At 45.5% G+C, this 17,158-nt stretch overlaps 1 protein-coding gene across 1 annotated transcript in view; it reads right to left on the bottom strand.

Moving 5' to 3' along the window:
• Positions 1-16,924, bottom strand: part of LOC140197815 (Y-box-binding protein 2-like) — a 51,429-nt gene extending 34,505 nt beyond the window's left edge. Inside the window, exons 1-2 of the mRNA XM_072258277.1 lie at positions 16,675-16,924; positions 4,906-4,969 (exon numbers count right to left, since the gene is read on the bottom strand). Of these exons, the coding sequence (XP_072114378.1) occupies positions 4,906-4,969; positions 16,675-16,735 (125 nt within the window). The 5' untranslated portion in view covers positions 16,736-16,924. The remainder of the gene's footprint in view (positions 1-4,905; positions 4,970-16,674) is intronic.
• Positions 16,925-17,158: the final 234 nt, after the last annotated feature.

Raw genomic sequence — 17,158 nt, 5'->3', positions numbered from 1 at the left:
ATGGGCTTCCCGCGAGTGCTCCAGTTTCCTCCCACAACCCAGTGATGCACGGGTCAGCGGGATGATTCACTGCCGAGAGTTGTTTTTTTTCATTTCATTGAGATACAGCTTGGAATAGGCCCTTTGAGACATACTGCCCAGCAATCTCCTGATTTTTGTCAGCCTCATCACGGGACAATTTATAACGACAGTCAACTGACCAACCAGTGTGCCTTTTGACTGAGAGGGGAAACCAAAGCACCCAAGGGAATCCATGCAGCCCCAGGGAGAACATACAACTCCTAAAAGGCAGCAGTGGGAATTGAACCCGGGTCACTGGAACTGTAAAGCATTGTGCTAACCACTATGCTATGTGCCACCACAAGTTGCCCTCTGTTGTATGGGTATCTGTGTGGGGGAGACAGCAGGGGAGATCATGGGAAGAGGAAGAGAATAAAATGGAATTAGTGCAAGGAGATGGTCAGCATGGTCTTGAAGGGCTGAAGGGTCTGTTTCTGTTCTGTCATACTAAATGACCCCCAACCGTTTTTTTGGTGTCAAAGACCAATACCATTAAGCAAGGGATCCATGGACCTCAGGTTGGGACTCCCTGTTCAAGAAGGAAGTTTAAAAAAAAAAAAAAATACAAGTCTGTGTGGTAGAAGCAGGATCTTTCAAATTCCAAAATAAATTGGATTAGGAATGAACTTGGAATTCTAGGGATACAGTACGGGGAAAATGGGAGTGATTGACTTGTAATAAAGGCAGACATGAACTTGGTGTCCAATTAGCCTTCAAGGCCAGCACATGAAAAAGGACTCCACTTAGAGCTGAGGCAGAGAGAAATCCACCCCTTTCAGTCCCATTGCCCTCAACCTCTTCCCTGCAAACATATTAAATACACCTTTGTGGCACTCCACTAGTCAGAGGGCATCCATCTACTACCACTCTCTGGCTTCTCCCACAAAGCCAATGTCTAATCCAGTTTACAACCTCATCCTCAATGCCGACTGACTGAACCTTTCTGACCAACCTCCCATTCAGGACCTTGTCAAATGTCCATGTGGACAACATCTATTGCCTTGCGCTCAACTTTCCCGGTAATTTATTTGAAAAGCTCTTCAAGACTAGGTCGACACGACCTATAATGCACAAAGCAATGGTGACCATCCCTAATCAGTCCCTGTCTATCCAAACACTCATATCCGGTCACTTAGAATACCTTCCAACAACATTCCTATTACAGATGTCAGGCTCACCGGCCTACAATCTCGTGGTTAACTCTTGGAGCCTTTCTTTAACAGTGGAACAACATTAGCTATGCTCCCATCCTCCAGTACCTCACTCGTTGCCAAGGACGTTTGAAATATCTCTTGCAATGTCTGCACAAGCCTCCCACAGGTAAGGTTGCCAACTTTCTCACTCCCAAATAAGGGACAAAAGTAGCAGTCAAATACAGGACACTTGTGTTTACTCTGAGAAAGACTGCCATGAGCATGAAGCCTTGCGCAGGCACCTGCGTGCAGATGCGTGACGTGCGCATGCGTGTACACGCCGATTTTTTTTCCACAAATCAGTTTTGGCTTAATCTTCCCAACTACACTGTACAAACATTATTTCTACTTGATATAGGCTGTGTATTTATCATAACATTCCTGCTTTTACTATATGTTAGTGTTATTTTAGGTTTTATGTGTTATTGGTATGATTTGGTAGGTTATTTTTTGGGTCTGGGAACACTCAAAAATTTTTCCCATATCAATTAATGGTAATTGCTTCTTCACTTTATGCCATTTTGGCTTACAAACAGTTTCATAGGCACGCTCTACCTTAGCGGGGGAAATACAGGACAAAGGCGGTCCCGTATGGGACAAACCAATTTAGCCCAATATACGGGATGTTCCGGCTAATACAGGACAGTTGACAACCCTACCCACAGGGTATGAGGGAACAACTCATCTACCACAATTTGCCTCAAGACATTAAACACTGCATTTGGCACAAGTACAGGTCATCCCCGGTAATGAACAATCACTGTCTTAACAGTCAATTTTGCTCAAAAACAAAAGAGCTGACCGTTGTCTTCAGGATGAATGGGATAGCACATGCTCCTGTCCACAAAGATATTGAGGTTGCAAAGGTTAAGAGTCAACATCAGACTGTCCTGGTCGAACCACACAGACACCACAGACAAGGTGGCTCACCAGTGCCTGTACTTCCTCAGGAGGCGAAAGAGATTTGGCACGTTGGCCATTACTCATCTTTGCCTACCCACCACAGACAGCATCCCATGTGGATAGATCACAGCTTGGTGCGGCAACTGCTCAGCCTGTGACAGTAAGAAACTGCAGAGAGCCGTGGACACAGCTCAGCACATCACGCAAACCAGCCTCCCCTCCATGGATTCCGTCTGCACTTCTCCAGGAGGGGCACAATTACAACAAGAAGAATAAAAAGTCCATTGTAGTGCAAAGTGGTCATAGTGCTGTGGCACTGAGGTAGTGATTAGGGTTGCTGCAGCTTGGTTCAAAATCCAAATGGTTGAAGGGACGTCGCTGTTCTTGAACCTGGTGAGAGGGAGGAGCTAAAGATGGTGCCAGAGTGTGCCTTCTTTCAGTCTCTCTGTGAAACAGTTTAAAATTCTTCTCTCTAACGTCCCTTTCCTTTTCAAGGTGGATGGAGTCTTGACAGAGTCTGCGATCTAGAGCTGCACTAAAACTATGGTTTTTCACAGTGGTGGGTTCCTATCATTTTTGATATCTCCAGGAGCAGCCCGGCAGACAGGCACCTTGGGACACAATTCCAAGTCAGTGTCACTGCCTGAAGTATCACAGGAAGGAGGAACATCCGACAGCAGTGTGTCCTGCTGTCTAAATAATCCATGTTGCAGTTCCAGCATCGCAACAATGAGCTGTTGGTCTCCCACTCACTGTGGCAGGAATGATACCTCTCTCCTTTATTAGTGAGAGAGAGCTCGGACTGTCAGGGGTGAACAGAGGCTTTCGATAGACTTCAGATCATGACTCTTTGGGGGCTTTGCTGTTCCTTGTATGGCAGCCGGTGGTGGAGGGGTGGGGGCTGACACCTTTGCTGAGGCAGTTGGGGGTGGAAGATGCTTTAGGATTCTAACATTTTCTCATCTTTCATTCTTTAGGGTTTTTCTATTTTGTGGATGTCTGTGAAGAGTAAGAATTTCAGGTTGTATATGTATACATTTTCCAATATTAAACGGAATCTTTGATCATTGGTGTTCTGGCTTCCAAATATCCTGCTCAGTGGTGGCTAGGGGAAAATGGGCAGGCTTGGATGGCTGAGGGATGTGCCTGTGATGTATTAGATAGTGACCAATACTCTCTGCGTCATTCCACCATGAAACACTGCAATTCTCTTTCGACTCTGGGCAATTTTTGTCGATGCGCCATAGAGCGCATCCTATCCAGACGCATCACAGCTTGTGGCTGTTCTGTCTGCTGCAAGAAACGGAAGAGAATTATGGATGCAGCTCAGCACATCAGTGAAACCAGCCTCACCTCCCTGGACTCTGTCTACACTTCTCAATGCCTCGGCAAAGCAGGCAGCACCATCAGAATCAGGTTTAATATCACTGGCAGCAGTGCAATTCAATACATAATAATAGAGAAAGAGAACTGCGAATTAAAGTGTGTGTATGTATGCGTGTGTGTATATATTTTTTATATGTAATTAAGTAGTGCAAAAAGTAGGAAATTTTAAAAAAAGTAGAGGGGTAGTGTTCGGGTTCAATGCCCATTCAGAAGCTGTTCCTGAATCGTTGATGGTGTCCCTTTAGACTTCTGTACCTCCTGAGCAATGAGAATAGGGCATGACGGGCAGGTCTTTAATGATGGATGCTGAAGACCCCACCCACCCAGGACATTCTTCTCTCCCCCACCCCCCAGAGAGAAGATACAAAATCCTGCAAGCACATACCACTAGGCTCAAGGACAGTGTATATCTCACTGTTATCAAACTCTCGTATGATAAGATGGACTCTCAACCTCACAATCTACCTCATTATGATCTTACACTATCATTTGCCTACACTGCACTTTGTGTTTTGTTACAATTTATTCTGCATTCTGTTATTGTATCACTCTATTCAAGCACAATACACTTTGCAATTATCTATACAAGACCAAACAATTAATTAGGACTCTACTGTAATTAATCGGACTTTTGGCCTCACAATCTACCTCGTTATGACCTTCCCCTCTTATTGTTTACCTGCACTGCACTCTGTAGCTGTTGAACTTTGCTCTGCATTATTAGTACACAAAACACCGTGCAATGATCTGATCAGTACGAACAGTTTGTAAGACAAACCTTTCACTGTATCTCGGTACATGAGACAATAATAAAGCAAGCCCAGAATAAACTATTTCCATTCTCTAGTATTGCAATGAAGCAAAAAGCACACACTGACAAGAATTGCTCAAAGTACAGAGGAAGCCAGTTGTAGGACAGACTTTAGAATTTAATATTATGCAATTATAATATTTAATCCTCCAAGAGGACCACAACTGTGTTTTTTTCCTATTATTGTATAGGTTAATTTATTTATTGTCAAAGTATACAATTCTGAAATTCTTCAACTTACAAATTACAAATGCTGGGATACGAACAGGTCTGTCTGTCAGTGTAGTAAATAGTTTGTGTTAAACTCATCAAAGTATTAAATATTATCAGAAGTGCCTGTTACGCCACTGGCATTTAGGGCAGCAATGAAGGTTCTCCATCCCTGGTGGCATTCAGGGCTTCCTTCATCTCGCCAGTAGCTTTGGTGATAAGTGATACAGCCCAGTCCTCACGTATACAAGACATCAGGCCCGTACAGAACATTGGTAAAAATACAACTGCACAAAATATACCGTACTTGTATTACATGTAAAAGCAGATCGAATTAGTTACCTGTTGATGAATCCGTACCCATTTCGAACATTGAACCACTTCACAGTGCCAAGAACGCTAGTGGCTGCAATTTGAACAGAGGAAAACAGCATTACAACTTTTCCCATCGATTACCCATGCAAGGAGCTTCGCGTTTATTCCACACCCTGGCTCCATAAACACCCCTCAGCCCACTTTTAGAGTCAACAAAGCTACAGTGGAGACCAATGTTCCTTCTAATTTGTACAGAGCTGTGTACACAAATATCTTGTGCAGCGCAATTTTTTTTTTAGCCTGGTGACAACACGCGCACTGAATTTTTTTATGCAGAAGTAAACCTGACGCTATTCTAAGGACAGTAAGCCATTCTGCTTTTAATGAACTAGTGGCTCTTTTGCGCTTCACACCCTTTGCTGCTTTGGAATTCAACACGGTGAATCAATAATTTCTTCAATAAAAACAGTATAAATAAGCCAGTTCTAAAATCTGCAGACAAATCATCGCAAACTCCACGTTGCCAACACCACCTGCATCAGAAACCGGAAAAGGAAATGTGATTGTGCATGATCCTGAAATATACTTAACATGCCAATGAGGTAGAGGGTGACAACCTTTTGCGTGCAGTTTAAATTCCTTTGTGCACTCGCAGCAAAAGATGTGTGTGGACGCACACTTTGGAACAATGGTGGAGACACCACTTGAGACAATCTGCAATGGAAAGCCAATGTGCAGATTCTCCCCTGGAGGAAGGCCAGTTTCCTACATTAATACATGGAAACAGAAAATAGGTGGGGCTATCTGGCCCTTCAGGTCTCTTTCACCATTCAATATGGTCATGCCCAATTATCTGAATTCAGCTCCCATTCCAGCTCGTGCTCCATATCCCTCCCTCTGCCCTGTGAAACCATTAAGTACATTTCATTACATGGCTTCAACTGCTGGGCATTCCCCTTCTCCAGAGGCTGCCTGACCAGCTCAGTATTTTCTAATCAATCACAGACCCCAAAGTACTTTTGGCCAAGTATTGACTAAGAGCAGAAGTCTTAAAAATTAGACACAGGAAAGCAAAGATGTAAACTTTGTACAGCACCTTTAAGTGCACACCGAAACATTTGACAGCCAGTGAAATCAGTCTGGAGTCAGGTCACTACCACAAGAGAAATGTATAAGCAAACACCTCAGAAATCAATTAGTACAACACCACACTCAAAAGGTGGCATTGTAGGGTCATGTAACTGATGGAAACTTACATAATACACTAAATCCAAAAAGTGCACTGTTACTGTTTTTCTTAAAGATAGAACACCTTGCATCAATTATTTGCAAGAACCTACAGCATTAAGGACCACCAACACCCAGGACATGCTCTTTGCTCATTACAATTACCGCAGGGCATCGTGGTAGCATAGCAATTAGCACAATCACTGACAGCCCCAACTCCAAGATCATGGTTCGACTTCCACTGCAGCCTGTAAGAAGTTTGCACAGGCTCTCTGCGATTGCATGGGTTTCTTCCCACATTTCAGCACCATACAGCTGGGGTTAGGGTTAGTGAGTTTATAGGGATGCTGCGTTGGTGTTGAACGTGTGGCTACACTTGCGGGCTGCCCCAGGCACACTCTGCTGATCTGATTTGAAGCAAATGTCTCATTGCACTCTACTTACTGCACCCTCCCTCACCTCCATTCAACCCAAACAGTCCTCCCTGGTGAGGTAACACTTCATCTGCAAATCGGCTGGGGTCGCCTATTGTGGCCGGTGCTCACGATGCAGCCTCCACTTCATTGGTGAGACCCATCGTAAACTGGGGGACCGCTTCACTAAGCACCTCTGCCAAGCAGGACTTGCCGGTGGCCAAACATATTAATTCCCATTCTGATGTTTCAATCCATGACCTCCTCTTGTGCCAAGACGAGGCCTCCCTCTGGGTGGAGGAGCAGCACTTTGTATTCCATCTGGATAGCCTCTAACCTGATGGCATGAATATGATTTCTCCTTCCAGTGAGCAAAAACTCCCCCTGCTTTTCCCTCTATCCCCCACTCTGACCTTTCACTTCTTCTTACCCACCTATTACTTCCCCCGGAGTCCCCCTTCCTTTTCTCCTATGATCCACTCTCCTCTATCAGATTCCTTCCTCTCCAGCCCTTGGCCTTTCTCTGCTGTATCAAATCTTTGTTCCGAAGAGCAGAGACACCCTGCAGCATGACGGAGCAAAAGGATAAAAGAGGAAAAACATCTCTTCAAAGTATTCGCACAGAATGGATATCCACAGAACTTCATATGAAGATGTCTACAAGGCCGACAACACACCATCCAAGGAGACACCAAATGGATTATCCTTCTATACATCCGAAAGGCCTCAGAAATGATGGCCCAACTGCTCCAAGAACATAATTTCAGTCATGCACAAGTCAACAGCAACATTGAGCAGTGTACCTTACAGACCAAAACAACAAACCAAGCTATTAGACAAGACCAATGTGGTCTACAAAATCCAGTATGTGGACTGCACCAAGTATTATGTCAGCCAAACTGGGAGAAAACTATCCATGAACCAGGACGATCTATAAACCAACAGGTTGTAAACAGCCATGAGCAACTCTCCCTGGTCTCGACCCATGAAGATCTAGAGAGGCACAAATTCAACCGGGCATCAGTGAAAGTCACGGCGCAGGCAAACATGCGGCATGCAAGAGAACTTCCAGAAGTACAGTTTTCCACAAACAATTCTATGAACAGACATGTACCCCATAAGCCAATGCAGGGAAATTCCACACAATGCAGAGTTCACCAGCAACCAATCAGCAGTGAGACCCCACCCCCACCGCACAACTGGGTTTCTGGATTGACGGCCAATCAGCTGATTGATAAATATATAAAGGCCAAGCAGTCAGAGGACAAACAACTAAACAGCACACTGACGAAGTCTCCCGTTATGGTGATAAAATATTTGCAAATGGATTGCCAAGATTGGAGAACAACTCAACCCAACCATAGTGTCACCCACCTCCCCCCACCCACGGCACCAGATGATACATAGTGTCACCCCCTCCTCAGCACCTGATACTATGCAGTGCCACACCTTCTCCACCCCAGGCACCAGACACTACGTAGCATCACCGCCCCCCACCTAACATTTTCACCTGAACAACTGCACTAACCTATATCGCCCAACTGCCTGAAGATCCAAACATCTGTCTGCATGTTACAGAGCTGCCATTCTCCTAGTTGAGGTTTCACAGAGATACATATACAACCCTCTTGAACACAGAACAGTACAGGCCCTTCGGCCCACAATGTCGTGCTGACCTTTTCACCTGCTCCAAGATCTAACCCTTCCCTTCCACATGCCTATCATCCACGTGCCTACCCAAGAACTTTCTAAATCGTGCTAATGTCATGGGATTGAAAAGCAGTGGTGAGATTGAAACATCAAGACTGGAACCCCAAGACAGCAGGCAGTGTGCTTGCCGATCGCCAGTTGCTGTCGGAGGAAGGCCCCTGTCTTTCGATGGTGAGTGAGAGCCTGTCTGAGATGCCGAACAGCTGGCTTGTGACCTGGACTTTGATGGACTCTGGATCAATAGACTCCTTGGTGATCCTGACGTTGCTTGCATGGTGTGGGTGGGGGCGTGAGTGGGGGGTGGTGTTGTCGATACTTTTGCTGCTGCGAAGAGAAGCGGAAAGTGGGGGGGGCTTCGATATTTCTTTTGTTCTATGGGGTTTCTTTGGTTTGTAGATGTCTGTGAAGAGGACAAATTTCAGGTTGCGTACCTACTCTGATATTAAATGCACATTGAAGCCTTTGTATCAGGCCTCCATGGCAGCACACTCCACACACCCACAGCTGTATACAAAACATCTGACATCCCTCCCCCACCCTGCACACCTTCCTCCTGGGGAAGAGGCTGGGTGCAGGAGGTGCCCTTGCTCTTGAGACTTGCCAACAAAACAGTGGGGAAGCTCTACAGGTCAGGCAGCGTCGAAGGGGAATAAATTGCTGACGTGTCCGGCGAGGCTCTTCACTAGGACTGGAAAGGAAGGAGGCAGAAGCCAGAATAAGGTCCAGAGGGGGCGGAGTACAAACCAGCAGGTAACGGGCGAGAGGGAAAGAAGCTGAGGGGTTATTGATGGAAGAGGGAACAGGGTGAAGGAGGAATCTAATAGGAGAGAACAGTGGGAGAAAGGAAAGGAAGTGGGAAAGCAGAGGGAGGTAATGGGCAGGTGAGGAAGGGGTGAGACAGTAACTAGAATGAGGGAAAACTGAAAGTAGGGGTAGGGAAACATTGGCTACCACCAGACTTTAGACAGATCAATGATCATGCCATCAGGTTGGAGGCTACCCAGATGTAATCTGAGATGGGACATGATTCTTCGGGCACCTCTGCACCAACCACCACAAGTCGGACTTCCTGGTAGCCAAACATTTTAATTCTGATTCCCACTCCTATCCCCAGTGTTGGCACAAGAGGAGGTCACACTCAGAGTGGAGGAGCAACACCTTATATTCCATCAGAGTAGCCTTGAAACTGATGACATGAACATGGATTTCTCCTTCTGGTAAGCAAAACTCCCCCCTCCTGTCTTCTATTCCCCTCTGACCTTTACCTCTTCTTACCTGCCTATCACTGCCCACCGCTCCATCTCCTTCTCCTATGGTCCACTCTCCTATCAGATTCCTCTTTCTCTAGCCCTCAAACTTTCCCACCCACCTGGCTTCACCTGTCACCTTCTTCCCTTCTAGCCTGTCACCTTCTAGCCTCTCTTCCCTCCCCCAACCTTTTTTTTAAAATTCTGGCATCTTCCCCCTTCCTTCTCAGTCCTGATGAAGGGTCTCAGCCCAAAACATTGACCGTTTGTTCATTTCCCTAGATGCTGCCTGACCTGCTGAGTTCCTCTAGCACTGTGTGGGTTGCTTTGGAATACGGAGGTGTTGCTTCTCCAACCCGAGAGCAGCCTCGTTGTGGCAGACACATCGGTGTGGGGATGGGAAGTCAAATTGAAATGGGTGGCCATCAGGAGATTAAGAGGGTTGCAGCAGATAGAGCGAAGCTGCTTGACAAAGTGGTTCCCAATGTGTCGGGTCTCACGTCTGACCTCTTGCAACTAGTCTAGTTTGAGACCTCCCAGCCAGGGGAAAACACCAGCCCTGCATCTACTCTCAAGACACAGGTGAACAGTATATATTTCAATAATATTTCTATCTTGGGCCCAACATATTCTACCAAAAAAATTGTAGGCCCAGTCTGCTCAAAGGATAACACCTCATCGAGGGCTCAATGGTGAAAAGGGTGAGCAGCTTTAAGTTCCTGAGTGTCAATATCTCTGAGGATCTATCCTGGGCCCAACATATTGATGCAAGTACAAAGGCACGTACTTGCATCAATACTTGTCATTGGGTTTAGAGGCTTGCGTGCCTCAATGACCCAGAGAGCTATGTTGGCTGGAGTCAGGGCTTTATGCTTTGGCTCTTGGTAGGGTCACCATGCCAAACAGGTTAAAGGGTAGAGGTCAGACTAAGTGGTCCACCGGTCCTCCAGGTTTGGGGGTTCAGCTCAGGGCTCACAACCCTGACTGGTAAAACAAAATTGTTATGGAAACAGCAATGAAGAATCCTTCTACATCCGAGTGCAAAGGTATGCCCGAGTCTCCACCTGAGACTTGCATGACTGACAGTAGTGAAAAGAGAGAGGAAGCCCTGAAAACCACCGGAGATAGAGAACCTTTATTGCTGCTCTAAATACCAGCACTGTTATGGACAGTGGAGAGCCAGTGGCTATATTTCATTAGGAGTTAGAGGAGATTTGGCCTGTCAAAGAATCCAGCAAATTTCTTTTGATGTACAGTGGGGAGCATTTGTACCAGTTGTTTAATTACCCGGTGTGCAGGATCATCAAGGCACAGGACTGGAAAAAGGTGCGAGGGTTGTAAAGTTCGACTCCATCATGGTTACTAGCCTCCCCACTACCAAGGACATCTTTAAAGAGTGATGCTGCAAGGTAGCATCCATCAAGGACTCCTCACCACCCAGGACATGCCCCCTTCTCATTGCTACCATCAGGGAGAAGGTACAGGAGCCTGAAGGGCTCAATGATTCAGGAACAGCTTCTTCCCCTCTGCCATCCAATTTCTGAATGAACATTGAAGACTTCCTCACTTTTTGCACTACTTCTCAATATTTCTTATTGTAATTGAGTAATTTTTAATTAATGTACTGTACTGATACTGCTAGGGTGGCAGGGTGGAGACACATCTCTACCAAAGGAGGTAGAAAATGCTATTTCCCTCTGCTAACCTTGGGCAAGGTGAAACACTTGCTTAGCCTATTCCGTGCTGTATCCCTAAATAAAAATAAATACAGTAAAGATCACACCTCAGTTTGCCTTCTTAAATAGTTTGCTGAACCTCAGAATCAGGTTTAACCTCACTAGTATATGTTGTCAAACTTCTCTTTACAGCAGCAGTACTGCAACACAACACAATTTGCAATTGGGGCTCTGGTTTTCACTTTTTTGTGCAGGAGGGATTTGGGGGTTGACGATTGTGCTCACATTTTTTTCTTTCTTGGTTTCATGGCTATCTGGCGAAGATTTTCAGAGTTGTATACTTTGACAATAAATAAATTAACCTATACAATAGTAGGGAAAAAACTCAATTACTTTAATTGTATATTTTAAATAGTTAAATTAAATAGAGCAAACATAGAAATAAAAATGTATGAGGTAGTGTTCATGGGTTCAATGCCCATTCAGAAACCTGATGGCGGGGGGGGGGGGGGGGGGGGGAGAAGAAGCTGTTCCTGAATCATTGAGTGTGAGCCTTCAGACTCCTGTACCTCCTCCCTGATGGTAGCAATGACAAGAAGGCAGGTCCTGGGAAATGGGGGTCTTTAATGATGGATGCCGCCTTTCTGAGGCATCGCTCCTTGAAGATGCCCTGGATACTACAGAGGACAGTGCCCATGATGGGGTTGGCTGAGTTTACAACTCTCTGCAGCTTATTTCAATCCTTTGCAGATTCCACCCCCCCCACCCCCCCATAACAGACAGTGATCTAACTGAACACAAAATTTTTTTATTATACAACAGCAGATGCTTGGACAAGAAAGGTTTAAGAGGAAGACATGTAAGCAACCTTTCAATCCAGCTTCATTTTGCTCCCTATAGAATAGGGTATAGAGCTTACAGAATAGGCTCTTCTGCCAAACCCAGCAGTCCCCCGATTTAATCCTAGGGGCAATTAAGTCTTTGGACTGTGGTAGGAAACCCACATGGTCACAGGGAGTGCTAACAGGCAGCGGTGGGAATTGAACCCGGGTCACCTGTATTGTACAACACTGTGCTAACCACTATGCTACCGTGCCGCGCCTCCCAGTCACTAACAGGAACACAAGCAAGGAACTGAACTGGAAAATTCAGGTCTGAGCTGCTCCAAGGAGAAGAATATGACCCAAGTTTCTGTAGATACTGGAAATCCAGAGCAACACAGGCAAAATGCTGGAGTAACACAGGTCAGGCAACATCTATGGAAAGGAATAAACAGAATAAAGAGTTGACATTTCAGTCAGAGACCCTTTATTAAGACTGGAAAGGAAGGGGGCAGAAGATAGAATACAGTGGGTCGGGGGGGTGGAAAAAAAGAGTACAAGCAAGAAGGTGGTAGCTGAAACTAAGTAGATTGGGGGAGGGGAGAATGAAGCAAGAAGCTGGGAGGTGATAGATAGAAAACAAAGGCTGGAGAAGGAAGAATCTGGAGGAAAGGAGAGTGGACTTTGGGGAAAAGGAAAAAGAAGGATCAACAGGAGGCAGTGATAGGCAGGTGAGGAGAAGAGACAGAGGCAAGGGGGTTAAGCTGGTGCTTTCTGCTGGAACGGAGTTGGGGGAAGGAGGGATGGTGCTTTGCTGCTGCATGCAAGAGGGAGAGGGTCTTTGTGGTTCTAATGTTTTTCTGTCACTCATTCCTTGGGGGTTTTCCCTGTTTTGTGGATGTCTGTGAAGAGCAAGGATTTCAGATTATATATTGTATACATTCTCTGATATTAAATTGAACCATTGAACTCCTGTACTCAATACTCCACTGAAAGCCAATGTGCCAAAAGCGGTTTATGACCCTATCTACCTACGACATCACTTTCACTTCCCCCCAACCCCATTCTCCACATAACCTTTGATCCCCTCTCTAATCAAGAACCTATTAACCTCCACTTTCAATATACCCAATGACTTGGATTCTGCAGCCGTCTGTGGCAATGAATTCTACAGTTCACCACCCTCTGGCTAAAGAAATTCCTCCTCATCTCTATTCTACATGGTCGCCCCTCTAACCCGAGGCTGTGCCTTCCTGTCTTAGACTCCCCCACGATTGAAAACATCCTCTCCACATCTACTCTATCTAGGCCTTTCAGGTTTTGTCAGCCTGCACTTTCTCAGTAAGAGAATGCAGAATACTGTTATTGACATCAGTCTCCCTCGTACAACCTCAATGCGACTGTTGTAATGAAATGATGTAATGAAGCATCTGCAGATTTCCTCGTGTTTGCGTAATGAAATGATTTGTATGGATGGCACGCAAAACAGTTTTTTACCCATGGTCTCAGGACATCTGACAATAATAAACCATTTACATTACGCAAATTGAAAATGGTGCAACTGGTTTCCAAGTCTGAGCTGTGTCTGGCTCTCCGCCACCGTAAGGGGACGGACAATGTTGAACTCTGATACGATAAGGTGGTCTCTTATCCCTGTGGACCTAACCTGGACGTAACGTATTGATGCAACTAGAAAGGCAGCAAGATAGCGACTACACTTCATTCAGAGTTCAAGGAGATTTGGTATGTCACCAAAAACACTTGAAAACTTCTACAAACACACCGTGGAGAGCAATCTGATAGGCTGAATCACTGTCTGGGATGGGGGAGGGGGGCTACTGCACAAGATCGAACTAAGCTGCAGAAACTTGTAAAATTAGTCAGCTCCATCATGGGTACTAGCCTCCATAATACCCAAGACATCTTCAAGGAACGGCACCTTAGGAAGGCAGTGTCCATCATTAAGGACCCCCATCACCCAGGTCATGGCTTGTTCTCATTGCTACTATCAGGAAGGAGTTACAGGAGCCTGAAGACACACACTCAGCAATTCATGAACAGCTTCTTCCCCTCTGCCATCAGATTACTGAATGGACACTAAACCCATGAACACCACCTCACTACTTTTTTTTGCACTTTCTTTTAACTATAATATATATATATATATACACACACACACACACACACACACACATATACACACACACATATACATACTTAATGAAATTAAGGTTTTCTCCATCTTTATCATGTATTGCTGCTGCAATGTTAATGAATTTCACATTGCCAGTGACATTAAACTTGTTGATTCTTGACTAATCTACCTCATTATGACCTTGTACCTGTCGGCACTTTCTCTGTAGTGTTATACTTTATTCAATAGTTCAATTACTATCAGAGAATGTACACCTGAAATCCTTACTCATCACAGACATCCACAAAACAGAAAAATGAATGAATGAATGACAGGAAAACATTAAAACCCCAAAGCAGCCCCCTCCCCCACACACAAGCATCAAACCTCCCCTCGCCCCACTTATTCCAGCAAAGCATCAACCCTGTGAGGAATAGCAAAACCCCAAAGAGACCACGATCTAGAGTCCATCAAAATCTACTGTCCACCCCAACATCTCAGACAGGCTCTCTCTCTGAGATACTTATCGCTCCTGCAAGAGCGGGAGGAGAGGCTGTCAGCTTACTGTTTCAATGTTAGAATCTGCAGTTGCTTATCTGAGTTCCCTTGACTTGAGAACCAGCACCGTTCTTGTTTTTAATTCTCTTCTACCTCATTATACTGTGTACTGATTTGATCTGTAGGAACAATTTCCTGCTCTTCCCCCCCCCCCACTACTATCTCAGTATGTGTGGCAATCATAAGTCTAGTCCCTCGATTTACCCTTCAGAAAGGGCAGTATGAGGGGCCACACACCAGTCCGCATCCAGGGATCAGAACATCTGACGATCTAACCTGGACCCAACATATCAATGCGGCTACAGAGAAGGCACGACAGTGACTGTATTGCATCAGGAGTTTGAGGAGTTTGGTTTCTCACCAAAGACACCCACAAATTTCTACGGACATTCTTTGGAGAACCGGCTGCATCAGTGTCTGGTATGCCGGGGGGGGGGGGGTGGCTACTGCACAGGATCATAAAAGGCTGCAGAAAGTTGTAAACGAGGCCAGCTCCATCATGGGCACTAGCCTCCCCAGCATCGAGGACTCCTTCAAAAGGCAATGCCCCACAAAAGCTGCATCCATCATTAAGGGCCCCCATCACCCAGGGCATGCCCTCTTCTCATGGTTACCATCAGGGAGGAGGTACAGGAGCCTGAGGGCGCACACACAATGATTCAGGAATAGCTTCTGGAAAACCATGCGATTCCTGAGTGGACATTGAATAGATGAACACTGCCTCAGTACTTTGCACTGCCCATCTTATACATACTCACTACAATTTATAATCTCCTTATTACTGTGTACTACATTGTACCGCTGCCACAAAGCAACAAATTTCACCAGAACGATATTAAACCTGATTCTGATTCTGCACCCAGAAGGGGCTATGAAGGAGAGTGATGCCCTGACAACTCGGGTCAACGTGACCGCTGTGTCAGTACACAGAGTTGTCACACTCCAAATCAAGGCAGACACTCAACTCTATCTCCCCCGCTCCCCCCCATTCCCATTGATCAGTCACAGTTCTGAATAGGCAGGTACTTGCTTTCTACATCAGCAACAGCCAGCCGAAACAACTGAAACTGCACTCCAAGCTACCAGCCATCTTGGGGAAGAAGTGGCCACACCACCCAATCACATTGCAGTGTTGCCATCATGTGACCGACTCATTCAACAAAGCCACTGGCACGACTGGGTCCATTGCACAATTCTTCCAGAACAAGTCATGGAATTATTCACTTATACAAAACTGCAGATATTAATAGATTGTAACCAAAATTTCCTCAGAAGTTGGGTAAAACATTACACACCAATTAAATGAAACTTTTTTTTTGTTTCTATGTTACACAGAATACAAAGTTATTTGGGAAACTCCCAGTACACAGGTACCCCCACCCCTGCACGCGTCAATGGCTGAGATGGGCTCACTCAAAACTCAACTGGCCTCCACTGTGCCACGCCAAAACCCAATTCACCACACTACACATTAACAGCATCGTCCCCCCGCCCCACCAACTCTACCAGTGCGTTCAAAGGATCTGTGGCGGTGTCCACACTACACCCCACCTCTCCTTTATCAAGCAACTCCCTCCAACCGTGCGAGGTCACTTTAGGAAAATTAAACCACAAGCGAGCAACAAATCAAAGTTCATACTAAAACGCAGTCGGCAATCTAAAAGACAGCGAGGTAACGCTATTAATTCATTAAGTTTAAACAACACTTAATCTGTTCAAAATAAAAGTTTGAGTCCAAGTGCAGTCAGTGTTAAAGCTTTACGTTGTTGAGTGTTTCCTACACTATGAACTATTGAAAGAAGTTATCAAAACTTCATTAAAGTATCCAATAAGTTTTAGGTGCCCAAAAACTTTTAATAAAAGTGATTATAAAGCAATTGGAAAATGGTTAAAACTTCGCCAAGGGATCAAATCACCCTGTAGCTCAGTCAAGTAACGTGAACTCCTTCTATACCCTACTTCTCTCTCCAATTCCCCCACCCAGTATTTCCCCCCCCCCCCCCCCCATACCGAGTACTTTCTTCTCTGCTGTATTGGAACTTCTCTCGGGCTGACTCTCCGCCTCGCTCATTGCCCTGTCTCGGCCGTAGAGGGATCCTGTGAAACTGTCAAATGTTCCAGTCAACAACAACAAAAAATAATAACTCCAAGCCCAGCGCCTTATTCCAACTGACAAGGCCTCACTCGACAGGCTGCTGAAACTCGACCCCAAACTCCTGCCAAACTTTCCGCAAACTTTTCTAAAGTCCGCGGCCTGTGGGCGGGACCAACCACCCTCCCCGCGTGTTCATTGGCCGTGCTGTAATTAACGTCCACGCTGCCATTGGCTGAGACCGTCCCTGGGCAGCGAGAGAAAAAAACCTTTTAAAAATGAGAAATTAACCCGATTTTTCAAATCTAGGATTGGCCTCATGAATTCCTTCCATATCATGTGTTAATATGATCCTGTTCTTGTGAAGTAAATGTAATCTGCTACCAGTTATCACTGTTGTCA

The sequence above is a fragment of the Mobula birostris genome, chromosome 5 (assembly GCF_030028105.1).
Source record: "Mobula birostris isolate sMobBir1 chromosome 5, sMobBir1.hap1, whole genome shotgun sequence".
In the NCBI taxonomy this organism is placed as follows: Eukaryota; Metazoa; Chordata; class Chondrichthyes; order Myliobatiformes; family Myliobatidae; genus Mobula; species Mobula birostris.
This window is presented reverse-complemented; position numbering and strand designations above follow the sequence as displayed.